At 35.6% G+C, this 12,640-nt stretch overlaps 1 protein-coding gene across 2 annotated transcripts in view; it reads left to right on the top strand.

Annotated features, from left to right (window-relative positions):
- LOC129227546 (neurogenic locus notch homolog protein 1-like) overlaps positions 1-12,640 on the top strand; it is a 145,938-nt gene that overhangs the window by 31,971 nt on the left and 101,327 nt on the right. For both annotated transcript variants that reach the window (XM_054862125.1, XM_054862124.1), the window contains exons 8-9: positions 1,728-1,829; positions 5,218-5,319. In XM_054862125.1, coding sequence (XP_054718100.1) covers positions 1,728-1,829; positions 5,218-5,319 — 204 coding nt within the window. The remainder of the gene's footprint in view (positions 1-1,727; positions 1,830-5,217; positions 5,320-12,640) is intronic.

Below are 12,640 nucleotides of genomic sequence, written 5' to 3'. Positions count from 1 at the left end.
TTGTATTCAATAAAAATATATATGCTTGCGCGTTGGGTGTGAAAAATTTAGACGCTACAGACCCCGTCCCTGTTTTCTGACCTCGCGATGGCTCTACGGGCCCCATCACTTCTAATGCCTAAAGGCCTCTCACTCCTTGATCCGACCCTGCCCCTCGCGTAAGCCGAAATTTCGCGTTGTGGAAAAGGGTATGTGTAAAATCTTTTATTAACATAGCCAATTATTTTAGACACTTGTAAACACCACTTCAAACTGTAAAAAACAATTTCTTAACTATGCATTACTGCTTCTTATATAAAGAACTGACTTTTTATATGTTTTTAAAAAAATTGTTTTATTGAACATAAAATACTGCTGCCATGCCCAAAATCAATGATCAATGGGAAAGAAAGACATAAAATTAACCAGTATGAGTATGGTAAGAGAAACAAATGCACTCTAGTTGTACTGCACAGTAGAACCAGTAATGATATTTGTAACTCAAAAAAGTGAGGATGATGATGATTTATGCTGCGTGATCAACTCGTTATTCTAATATATTGTTACAAATTCTGTAAATAGTAATTATTTTATGATTGATTTGTCGTAATCTAGCTAAATTTGGCGTTTACTAAATTATCTTTCATAAAATTATTGTAGAGCAACGTAACCTGTAAATAGTTTCTTGCAATGAATATACAGCCCCCGTACATTCGGCTGAAGTATACTTTCCCCACATTTCTGAATGATAAAATTTGTGAATGGAAAGAAATAAAATAACGGTCTACGATTTTCGGGAATCTTGTGGAATATTTGAGAGTTCTCTTTCGATGTGTATAAATAGCGGTCGAATGATAAAAAGTCAGTCTCGAGTTAGTTTTTGCTTGTGAATCGTTGCAGCGGTACGCTAGAGAGCATTTATTGCTCTGTTTTGTGAAGCATTTTGAACTGTATTTTTGCTTATTTGGAAGTAAATACGTGTGTAACCGTTGAGTTTACGGTGTTGATTGTTATTTGCTTAATTGCTGATGATTAATTTAGCAGTTGTCGACGATCTTTCCTGTACATAGTGTAAATAAATCTTCTGTGTTTTTCTCAAGAACTGTGTCGTCCTTTCAAGAAAGTGGAAGTCGCACCGGATCCGTTACAATATTTTTAAATACAGTTGCTTCACTAATTCTTTTGTAACATTTCCATCTATGGCAATACTCTTCCTGGTTTCTTTAATTCACAATACAAGAGCAACTTCCATTTTCATAATGTTTACATTTTGCTTAGATACAACTCGATGAACTTCGACGGATTTCCTTTTCTTGACTTTTAATTGTAGCTATGGAGGATTCACTCATACCTAGTTGTCGTGCTACCTTTGACGCGCTTTTTAGTTGAGCTTCAGATTTAGAATCCCAGTTAGCTTTCACATTTAGAATGAAAAAAAAAATGGAAAATGTGGAGTAGTTATTTGTATAAGCAACTAGTATGGTGTGGGAACTTCCACTCTCAGTGATGCTAAAGTGATGAAGGTCCATTCATGGGGGGGGGGGGGAAATGTTTAGTAACCAATAACAAAGCCGATACTTACGTACCCTATTCCCTTCCGAAAAGTTGCGTGTTGAGGGCGGGGAATTCGCGTTTGGTCTAAAATTCTGTACTGGTGAAAAAGTCGCGTTATAGCCATTTCGCGTAAGTTGGATCGCGTTGTAGCGAGAGTCGACTGTATATACTTATCAATAATTGTTTCTTTCTAGCATGTGGTTGTGGAGAGAATGCTTTGGGATGCACTTTTGGAAAAGATAAAACGACATGCAAATGCAAGACTGGATTTATTCAACATGAAAGCAAATGCAAAGGTCTGTACACTTACCTTGTTCTTTTGTGAGAAGCGTCTACAAATTTTAGTAACTAGAAGGCATAAAAAGAGTCTACTTTTTATAACGTCAATTTATAAATACTGACTGAACGTAACTTTTAATACATACGAATATACATACATCAGTAGCGTAACTAGCATGGGTGACCCCCGGGGCGGTAATTTATGGTGACACCCCCTCCCCAACACACACAGACGCAAAAAAAAAAAAAAAAAAAAAATTCAAACATGAAATTTATGGAATTTTCAGAAGCAACTACATTTGTATTCTAACGAAATTTCAAGCGGACTAATTTACAAAAAGCAAACAAAATCGGGGTCTCTGGCGATTTATCCCCCGGAAAATTTTCAAATTTCAAGTCTTAAAAATGCATTTTATCTTCATATTTTTCAAAAACTTGCAATTCCACTTAGGGTGTCACCCCCCAGACGGATGACACCCGGGGTGGACGCCCCCCCCCCGTAGTGACGCCACTGCGTACATTTGATTTTTATCCTTCGTCCTTGCAGATGGGGTCACATAGATTCTAGCAGTTTTATTTATAGATCTCGGAGTCCATTCATGAGAATTGTTCACTTTTTATTTAGAGAGGATAGGGTTATAGAATACACGATTGAATTATAGGCAGGGCTGCGGAGTTGGAAGGAAAATGGCCGACTCCGACCCCGACTCCTGGATTTTGAAACGCCCGACTCCGACTCCAACTCCGACTCCAGATTTTTATTAATTTTATTTTAATTGTATTTTTTCAACTCCCTCTCTTCCTTCAGGGGAAGGGGGAAAACCTCTAAACAGAAATTTAAACATTTATTTCTTTTTATGAAAAGTTTGCATTTTGTTTTTTATTGTAAACCCAAGACGCAAAATCAAATTTTCCAATAGTTACTAGTTAAAAAGTGAGACAATTTAAAAATCCTTTTTAAAAAATTTTGAAAAGGATTATCTGTAATTTTCCCCTTTTAATGTTTAACAAATAGATATTGATCAAATTGTGTACATTCAATTTTTAAAAGCTGTAACTTGAGAGAAAAAAAAAGCTTTTTTTCTAAATCCAAGTTCTTGAGAGGGGGTGTTTGCCCCGAAGGACACCCATCTGGTAGATGACACCCAAAGTTAATTTCAGAGTTTATAAAAAATATAAGTAATTTAATTCTGAAAATTTTCGCGAATATATTTTAAATTATATTTCATCAATAAAATTTCCACGAAAATAGGGCACATATACGTCAAGAGCTAATTTTACACAAAATGGGCGGTATACAAATTTGTACGAATAGCTTTACTATACCTATAATTCTTCTTCGCTAAATTTTTAATTTAAATTTTATTGGCTGCTTTTTAGAATTAAACTTAATATGAAGATTTTAAGATTAACTACAAATAATGAGTGTTGTAATCAAGAAATCATTTACACTTATTTTGTTCCATACTTTTTAGTGAGAACCAAGCTTATAGAAATAGTCTTAATAAAGAAAAAAACATTAGATTATTTCATCGAATCTTTTTTATTCGTGCTTTCGCGCCAGAACCCTTAAACGTTTCCACCTTAGCTACGGGCCTCGACTTACTAATTTGTTACGTTTCTTTTACTATTTTATGTGATTGAGATCGAACAAAACACTATATTTCTATTTTTATTTGAAAGTGATTACTTGAAAATGTTAGGCAACAAAACCGTTTGCTGGCAGTTGCTATTAGTTAAGTTAAAAAGCAAGCAAACTAGGGGACAGCTACAGAAAGTTCTGTAAGCACTCAAGCTAGCTGATTGCCATAATGGCAAGAATTTTCTCATTAGTATCTTTTTACGCATGTAATCGAACCAATTGGTAGTCAGTTTTTAAAAAATGCAAGGAGAGTCAGTGAAAAGGAAAGAAAAAAAGAAGCCCGGAGTCGGAGTTGGCATATTTTCTGACGACTCCGACTCCTTTACCCCAAAATCAGTCCGACTCCGACTCCACAGCCCTGGTTATAGGTTCCAAAAAGTAGTTTGAAAAATAGATCTAGCATTTTCTGAATTTGAATTCAACTTGATAACATACAGGGTGTTTCAGTTAAACGCTTCAGAACTTCTAAGAGAGGTAGGGTGCCTCCTGACAACTCAAAATCATATAGCAATGCGGGGTCGTAAATGCTTTCTTATAGCGGTAATCTACACAGAAGCATCATAAAGAAAAAGAGCCCGTAAGTGAAGAAACTTTTTATTAACACAGTGAAACCTGTGTAAGTTGACCACTTGCGGTGCGCTACTTCAGTGGTCATTTTAAACAGGTAGTCAGCTTATAGAGGTTGATTTCAACTATCTATCAACTATCAAAGGGACCTCTGGCCCTCCAACTATGAAGGACTGCGTGCCAGGCGCCTTGCCTTCAGAAGACAACACAATAGATGGTGGTGCCTTCTATTGACAGTTCGAGAATTTAGAACCAGGCCAGGAGCCGAATAACTTTCTGGTCTGGCACCCCCAGAGGTATCGTTTCACTTGGAGGACATTGTGACCACTAGCATATTTAACGTTGCCCAGTCACCATTAATGACGACGGTGGATCTTCGACCAGCGAGGATCGAACCCGAGACCGTCCGGCCCCAAGTCCAATGCCTTACCGATCAGGCCACCACGGCCCTTAGAGGTTGATTTATATGATACAGATCTAATTCTGTACCTGAAAGTAGCGGTCAACTTAGACAGGTGGTCGACTTACAAGGGTGGTCAACTTTACAGTACTTACCGTACATGTAAAAAAGCAAAAGGCACATGTGTCCGAGTAAGAGCTCGAAGACTTTTCAACCGGCTACAATGCACACCTCACATCTTCGGCGCATGGAACTCCAAACAGTCAGGAATACTCCCGGCATATCTCAAATTTCTTGGGTCGAGAAAGCAATTTTGACCCCGGTCAGGATGCACCCTACCCTTCGTAGGAGTTCTGAAACGTTTAACCATGTATTAAGTTCCAAAATTACAGCATGAGTAGCGTAATAAAATTTTAGATATATTTGATGAAAATTCATCACTTAATAAATACAATTCTGAAAGTGAAGATGTTGAATTACATTGAAAGTAAAAGCAGTGATGAAGATGATAGGGATAACTTTGACTTTGACCTTGGTAATGACATATTTTTCCCTTCAAAAAAATGTTGAATTCTTAGCAAATAGTTTCTTTTGAATGTTATTGTATTTAATTTTAAACTGGTGACCACGTGCAAAAGGGGACATTTAAACTACTGGTTCCTTACTTCTTCAGTGAACTTATATTAAATAGTTATGAAAAGTATTTCTCAATCAAAAAAACAACTGCCATACGAAGTGATACGATGCGACAATCTCACATTTCTCTGCAAGTAAACGTTTCCTTTTTGTGTTTCAGCATGTGACTGTGGTAAGAAGGGCACTTGTTCATTCGACAAAGATGGCAGAGAAGTATGTGATTGTGACAGCGGATATGCAGTCAAAAATGGAAAATGTGTGGGTAAGTTATCTTTACTTTGGAATTGCGGGAGAGATGGTTTAACGGTGTTCATAACCAGTAGCGTTCATAGGGGGGCTGGCGCTCCTGGCGAACTTAAGAAATGTCGCCCCCCCCAGCGTCATCCCGATGGGAAATCACAGGAGGTCACTGTGACCTCCAAAACATTTTTTTGAGGGGGGGGGGGACATTTGACTAGTTGATTCGATAAATTAAGAGACGATATTGTAACCTAAATATTCTTATTTAGGTCGTCCCGATGGGATGTCACCGGATTTCACTGTGACCTCCAAAAAATTTTTTTAAGGGGGGGGGGACATTTGAGTATTTGATTCGATAAATTAGGAGACGATATTGTAACATAAATATTCTTATTTTTTGTTATTAAATTGTTCTCAAGGAGGCCCAATTTTCCATCTCAGTAAATGTTATGTATGTATATATGTGTGCATACTCGAATTTTATCACTCGCTAAAATTGGGATTTCACGCGGCATATTCAGGGTTCTCCTATTCCCAAATATTTTAGTTCTCCCTCCACCATTTCACATAAAATCAATAATATTTGCAATTCGCTAAAAAATATAAATAATGTACGTTCTTGAACCAAATATGTATAAACATTTTTCAATTCCGTTTATAACAATGTATTTATTTATTTTTTTAAACAGCTTCAACTTTGATAGAATTTCTTTTAAACCATTTGAAAAATGTACATTAAACATAATTTACACACTTACTAAAGGAAAAAAAGAAACCTTATTTTTTTTTAACAACAAATCAAAGCATTAAAAAAAATATTATAATTAGGAAAATAGAAAAAACATTGTTAATCTGAAATTGACTAAAAAACACGATCGTTAACACACAGGCTAAATAAAATTACTATATATTCGCTGATTTAGGCCTCTAAATATTTTAAAGCATTTTCTGCTAATGGGATCAATTTTTTAAATATTTATTTTTTTTTAAACAGTCGAAATGCCGCCTTTTTAGCTGCTGCCCCTGGCGAGAGCCACTCCTGTTAAATCCATGTTACGCTACTGTTCATAACGTGTCAGGGAAACCATTACAAATTTTCCCATCACAAGAAAAGTTGTGAAATAATAACACACACACACACACACACACACACACACACACACACACATCTAGATGTAGTTTACATATAATCAGTAAGAAATACATGAAGTCTTGCGGTGATGAAGAAGAAAAATAATTGGTTAAAAAATAAGTTGCCAGCTATTCATGCCCCCTGTTTTGATGCAGGATATAGCAAAATTTCGATACATAGAATTTCATCGAGATCAGAAAGTCTAACTGATGATAAGTGTTATCAACAAACAGTTTGTTAACGAAAGGCAAAAGAGTAGCATAAATAATAACAGAAGAGGCTTTTCAAAATTTCCATTTTATACTTTACAGTAAATTCTGTGTATTCATGGTTCACTGTAGTTTAATAGTATAAAAATCTAAATAGGACACTACACTACTTCATTTTACGTCTATTAAATAAAACAAGTTTTTTTATAGTCTTGCTTCTTAAATGAAAAAAATGTCCATAAACCATAATTCAAGCTTTCATGAGATCTTACGAGATTCAAAACTGGAACCAGTCAAACCTTAAAAGAGGGAATGAGATAATGGTCAAAATCTCTACGAGAAAAACGTATGACTGCGCTGACCAATCACCTGGTGAGCGATTGACAGCTCTTTAGATTGGCAATCGTCAGTCACCAAATTGAGACCATTTTATTGAAAATGACTTGAAATCGAGTCTTAGTCGCCAAAAGTGGCAACCATGTATTTCTTTATTTCTTAAAATCATATTGTATACAGTCGGATCCCGACTTACGCGAGGGATGCGTTCCAAGACTCCTCGCGTAAGTCGAAATTTCGCGTTGTGGAAAAGTGTTGTGTGTATGATTTTTTATTGAAATACCCTATGATTTCAGACATTTAAACACCTTTTAACTGTTTTTGGCCATTTTTTAACTAGACATGAACGTTTCCTAAATAAAAAGCTAAATTTTTACCGATTAAAAAAAAAAGCTGCATTATGCAACAACAATGCAAAATCAATGATCAATGGGAGAGAGCGACATAAAAATAAAACTACGATACGTACAGTACATGGTAATAAAGCACTGAACTGTAAGAGTATTATACAGTAGATACAATAAGTTACATTTATAACTTTAAAATTCAAGATGATGATTTATTCTGCGCAATCTGATCGTCATTCCAATATATTTTTAAAAACAGTAGCATCGCGTTTACTTTTATAGCATTTACATCAATGGTGACACCCCTCTGGGACCCCCTGAACTTATACGGATTGCCTTCTCTTGATTTTTAATTATCCGTATGAGAGATTCACTCATTCCTGATTGTCGTGCTACCTTCGACTTACTTTCTAGTTGTTCAAGCATATCAAAAATATTTACCTTTCCTTAAATTGTCACAAACTTTCGCTTTTTGTTTCCATCTTCAAACTTTAGATGAAACAGCGTGCCTTGGTGCCACAATATTTCATCCCCTTTTATATTTAGAATAAATAAATGATAAATGAGGAGCGGTGATACATGCAAGCAATGCTATGTTTATGGTGCGGTATGTGGGAACTTGCGCAGTCAGTGGTGCTGAAAAGATGCAAGTACATAAACGAATTTTTGTTTAGTAGTCAATAACAAAGCCGAAACTTTGCATCACGATGCCTTTCCAAATATTTTCGTGTTGAGAGCGAGTAATTCGCTTTAGCTCTAAAATTTGTTGCTCCTAAAAAATTCGTGTTATAGCCATTTCGCGTAAGTCGGATCGCATTGTAGCGGGAGTCGACTGTATCGTGCTACAACACGCTTCCAATCTAGAGACGTTCAGCGCATCAATCGACTCCACCTTGGCAACATAATTCGGAGCAGGTTCTTCATTTTTTGAGCAGAAGATATACATGCAAACATACATATATATATATATATATATGTGGTGCCGACTCTGGTACACCCTGGTACGCTTGCATAGCCCTTCATACATTTTAGCCTTCTTGTATGGAAAACTCGCCAAAAGATGACGACGTAGAGTCCGGCGACAAAACGAACAGCGCCAAGGGCGGTAAAACTTTTTGATTAGTGAATAACTTTGAGGAGACGAAAGACGTAAGACATGGTATAAAGACGAGCAGCAAGACGGCTGCACTTCTGCATTGTAATCATTTTTGTAAATATTAGTTATGTGTAGTTTAGTTATCATTAAATGTTTAGTAGCTAAAATTATGTCATCAATGAGTGCTTCTATAAGTGAATACAAGCATTTTCATAGTTATTACCAGTAGCTCGGCATCCCACAAAAAATTCAGAAGTGGGATTAAGGATCGATATGAGGAACGCCTACACCAAAATTCTTTTGGACCATAATGTTTGCAAGTGTGATTAACCGGAAAACTAATTGATACTGTTTCCGAAAAAAAAAGAGAGAACTGAGTCAAATGTGACTGTGCCTTGTGAACTATCTGAAATTCTCTGTTGGATAATCTGATTTCAAGCATCCGGAAAAGGGGTGAGTGAATTGTGAATTTCTTTTTTTCAAATATGCAGTTGAAAGAGATTAAAAACATTGACTTTGCGCTCAGAAACTTTAAGCGAGAAAAAATAGTGCTTCTCCACCGTTTTATATTTTCTGATAACGGGGACAGTTCCAATAGAAAGCGCTTAAGAAATTTTACGGGATTTGAATACAACTCAGAATCAGATGAATTCAAAAATAAATTAAAAGACATTGAGAAAAATTTTTCTCTTAGCGAAATAATAACTATTGCAAATCTTTTGAACATTCCCTTGGAGGGAAATAAATCTGAGTTAGCAAAAAGCATTCTCTCCTTTCTGACAGATATTGGGGAACTGTCAAAGCTTGACGAACAACATTCCCACTCAGAAGATGACTCATTCTCGGATCATCAGCAGTCCGGTCAGAACGAGGAAGTTATTAGTGACGATTTATCTGTTGGAATTGAAAACAAAGTAGCACCGCCGCCTGTAATTAATTATTCTGATTCAGGCAATGTTTTGGCTACGAGCTATCTTTTACATTATTCTGATATTGAACACTCCCTGCCGAAATTTAATGCAGAACCGCATGAGAACATTTCTTCTTGGGTAGAAACTTTTGAAAGTGTTTCTAAGTTATTTAACCTTACTGAAGTTCAAAAATTTATTTTTGCTAAACGCTGTTTTGGAGGAAATGCCGCATTATTTATCAACACCGAACAAAATATTAATTCTTATGAAAAATTAAAGAAAGCGCTAATCAGCGAATATTCCACACAAGTTAATTCGGCTTCGCTTCATAGTTTAATGAGCGAGCGTAAAATGCGACATTCTGAGACTACGCAAGAATATTTTTTAAAGATGAAACAATTGGCTCTTTCTGGACGTATTGATGACATATCTCTTATCAGTTATGTAATAAAGGGAATTCAAGATAAACCGGAAAATAAAACACTTCTTTATGGAGCGCGTGATATAAATGATTTTAAAGAAAAACTCAAAGTATACGAAGTAATGAAAAATGATTTGGCTAGAAATGAAAAACCTTTCGACAGAACCAAGCAAAAAATGTCAAATGATGATCGCTTAAAAAAGAGTGGGTATACTTCCAATTTCAAAAGAGATTTAAACAATAAAAATAAGATACACTATGAACAAAATAATGAGAAGACGCGATATAACACCAACAAGGAAAACTACAGAGAAAAAATTTGTTACAATTGCGGTTTGAAAAACCACATTTCAAAAAATTGTGTACACAAGGATAAGGGGCTTAAATGTTTTCACTGCGAAAATTTTGGGCACAAAGCTTCTAATTGCCCTAATAAGAAACCAGACGTTGCTCATTTAAATGTTCCAAAGAAGAAAAATTTAAATAAAGAAGTAAAAATTGGTAACTCAGTGGTAAAAAATGCTATTGTCGATTCAGGGTCACAAGCCACATTAATCCGGGAATCGATTTTCAAAAAATTGAATTCTCTTGGTAAGCGATTTCAATTACTTCCTTTAAATACTGTTTTGTCAGGATTCGGTAAATGTCAAGTAAAACCAGTTGGAGTTTTTGAGAGTGATATTCAAATTGACAATTTTAAATGTAAAGCAGATGTAGTTGTGGTGAATAACGAAATAATGGCTTGCGATGTAATTATCGGACTAAATGTTTTGATGCAAGGAATAACAATAATTGATGATAATGGTGTTACGATTCAAGCTAAACCCAAAGATGCAGAACATTATGATGTTTTATCTGTCTTGCCAATTAATGTATGTGTTGAAGAAGTTGAAATGAATATTTCCCCTGATATTCCTCTTGATTTAAGATCTAAAGTAAAGACATTGATTTCCAACTATGTGCCTCAAAAAATTAAAACCACTAATGTTGAGTTAAAAATTTTGGTAAAAAATGACGTACCTATATCTCATCATCCCCGTAGGTTGGCATTCTCAGAAAAAATGATCGTCGAAGCTCAGGTTGCCGAATGGTTAAAAGAAGGTGTAGTGGAACCCAGTTCCTCTGAGTATTGCAGTCCAGTGGTTATTGTAAAAAAGAAAGATGGGACACCGCGCGTATGCATTGATTATAGAAAACTAAATAAGGTTATAGTAAAAGATCGATTTCCCCTTCCACTAATTGAAGATATTTTGGATAGACTGCAGGGCTCCAATATTTTTAGTACTATTGACCTCAAAAACGCTTTTTTTCATGTAAATGTAAGTGAAGAGAGCAGAAGATATACGTCATTTGTAACGCATGAAGGACAATACCAATTTCGCCAAGTCCCTTTCGGATTATGTAACTCTCCGGCGGTCTTTACAAGATATATCAACACTATTTTTCGAGAATTAATTAATAAGGGTATTGTTTTGCCTTATATGGATGATATAATCATTTTGTCTTCCTCTCCCGAAGAAGGTATTGAACGCCTTGAACTGGTCTTAAAAACTGCAAGCGAATACGGACTTGAAGTAAATTTTAAGAAGTCCCATTTCTTGAAAAAACGTATTGATTTTTTAGGACATGTATTCGAGGGTGGAAATATTTTCCCATCTACTTTAAAAACTAAAGCAGTTCTTAATTTTCCAGAGCCGACTAATTTGAAAAAGGTTCAAAGCTTTTTAGGTTTGACAGGATATTTTAGGAAGTTTATCCCGAAATATTCCATAATAGCTAGGCCGTTAAGTGATCTCTTGAAAAAGGATCGAAAATTTAATTTTGGAGTCGAAGAAAAACATGCGTTCAACCAATTAAAAATGTTGTTAGCTGACACACCTGTTTTGGGAATCTACAACCCTAAATTTGAGACTGAACTTCATACGGACGCTAGCCTAGAAGGGTATTCTGCAATTTTAATGCAAAAACCCCCAAATGAAAAGAATTTTCATCCGACCTATTTCATGAGTAGAAAAACGACTGATGCCGAAAAGAAATATTCTAGTTATGAACTTGAGGCCCTAGCCGTCATCGAAGGGATAAAGAAGTTCCGTGTTTACCTTTTGGGTATTCATTTCAAAATTGTAACCGATTGCGCCGCATTTGAGAAAACGTTGTCAAAACGAGACTTATGTACCCGTGTAGCTCGTTGGGCTTTGTTACTACAGGAATTTAATTATGACATTGAACATCGTCCTGGAAGCAAGATGCCACATGTTGACGCTCTCAGCCGCTCCCCTATTGACGTGTTTTGCATTTCAGTCGATAATTTGTTGCCACAGCTGAAATCAGCTCAAGATAAAGATACTGAAATTAAAACTATTAAGGAATTACTTAAAATTTCAGATTATGAAGATTATTGTGATAGAAATGGAATATTATATAAATTTGTTGAAGGTAAAGAATTAGTGGTTGTGCCAGAGAATATGCAAACAGAAATAATAAGAAATGCGCACGAGAAAAGTCACTCAGGTATCAAGTATACTGAAAAGGAAATAGAAGAATATTATTTTATCCCAAAACTAAGACAGAAAATAGAAAAAATAATAGGAAATTGTGTCCATTGTATACTTCTGAACCATAAAAAGGGAAAAAAAGAAGGTCTTTTGCATCCATTGCATAAAGAAGACGTCCCACTGAAAACGTATCATGTTGACCACATTGGACCCTTAGAGAGTACTAACAAAAATTACAAACACATTTTTGTTGTAGTTGACGCCTTTACTAAGTTTGTATGGATCTACCCGACAAAAACAACGACGTCTGTTGAAACCATAGCCAAATTAGAGCTTCAAAAGACTGTATTTGGAAACCCTTCACAAATAATATCCGATAAAGGACCAGCATTTACT

The sequence above is a fragment of the Uloborus diversus genome, chromosome 8, assembly GCF_026930045.1.
Source record: "Uloborus diversus isolate 005 chromosome 8, Udiv.v.3.1, whole genome shotgun sequence".
NCBI classification, from domain to species: Eukaryota; Metazoa; Arthropoda; class Arachnida; order Araneae; family Uloboridae; genus Uloborus; species Uloborus diversus.
The sequence above is the reverse complement of the archived record's forward strand: the minus strand, read 5'-3'. Positions and strand labels throughout refer to the sequence as shown.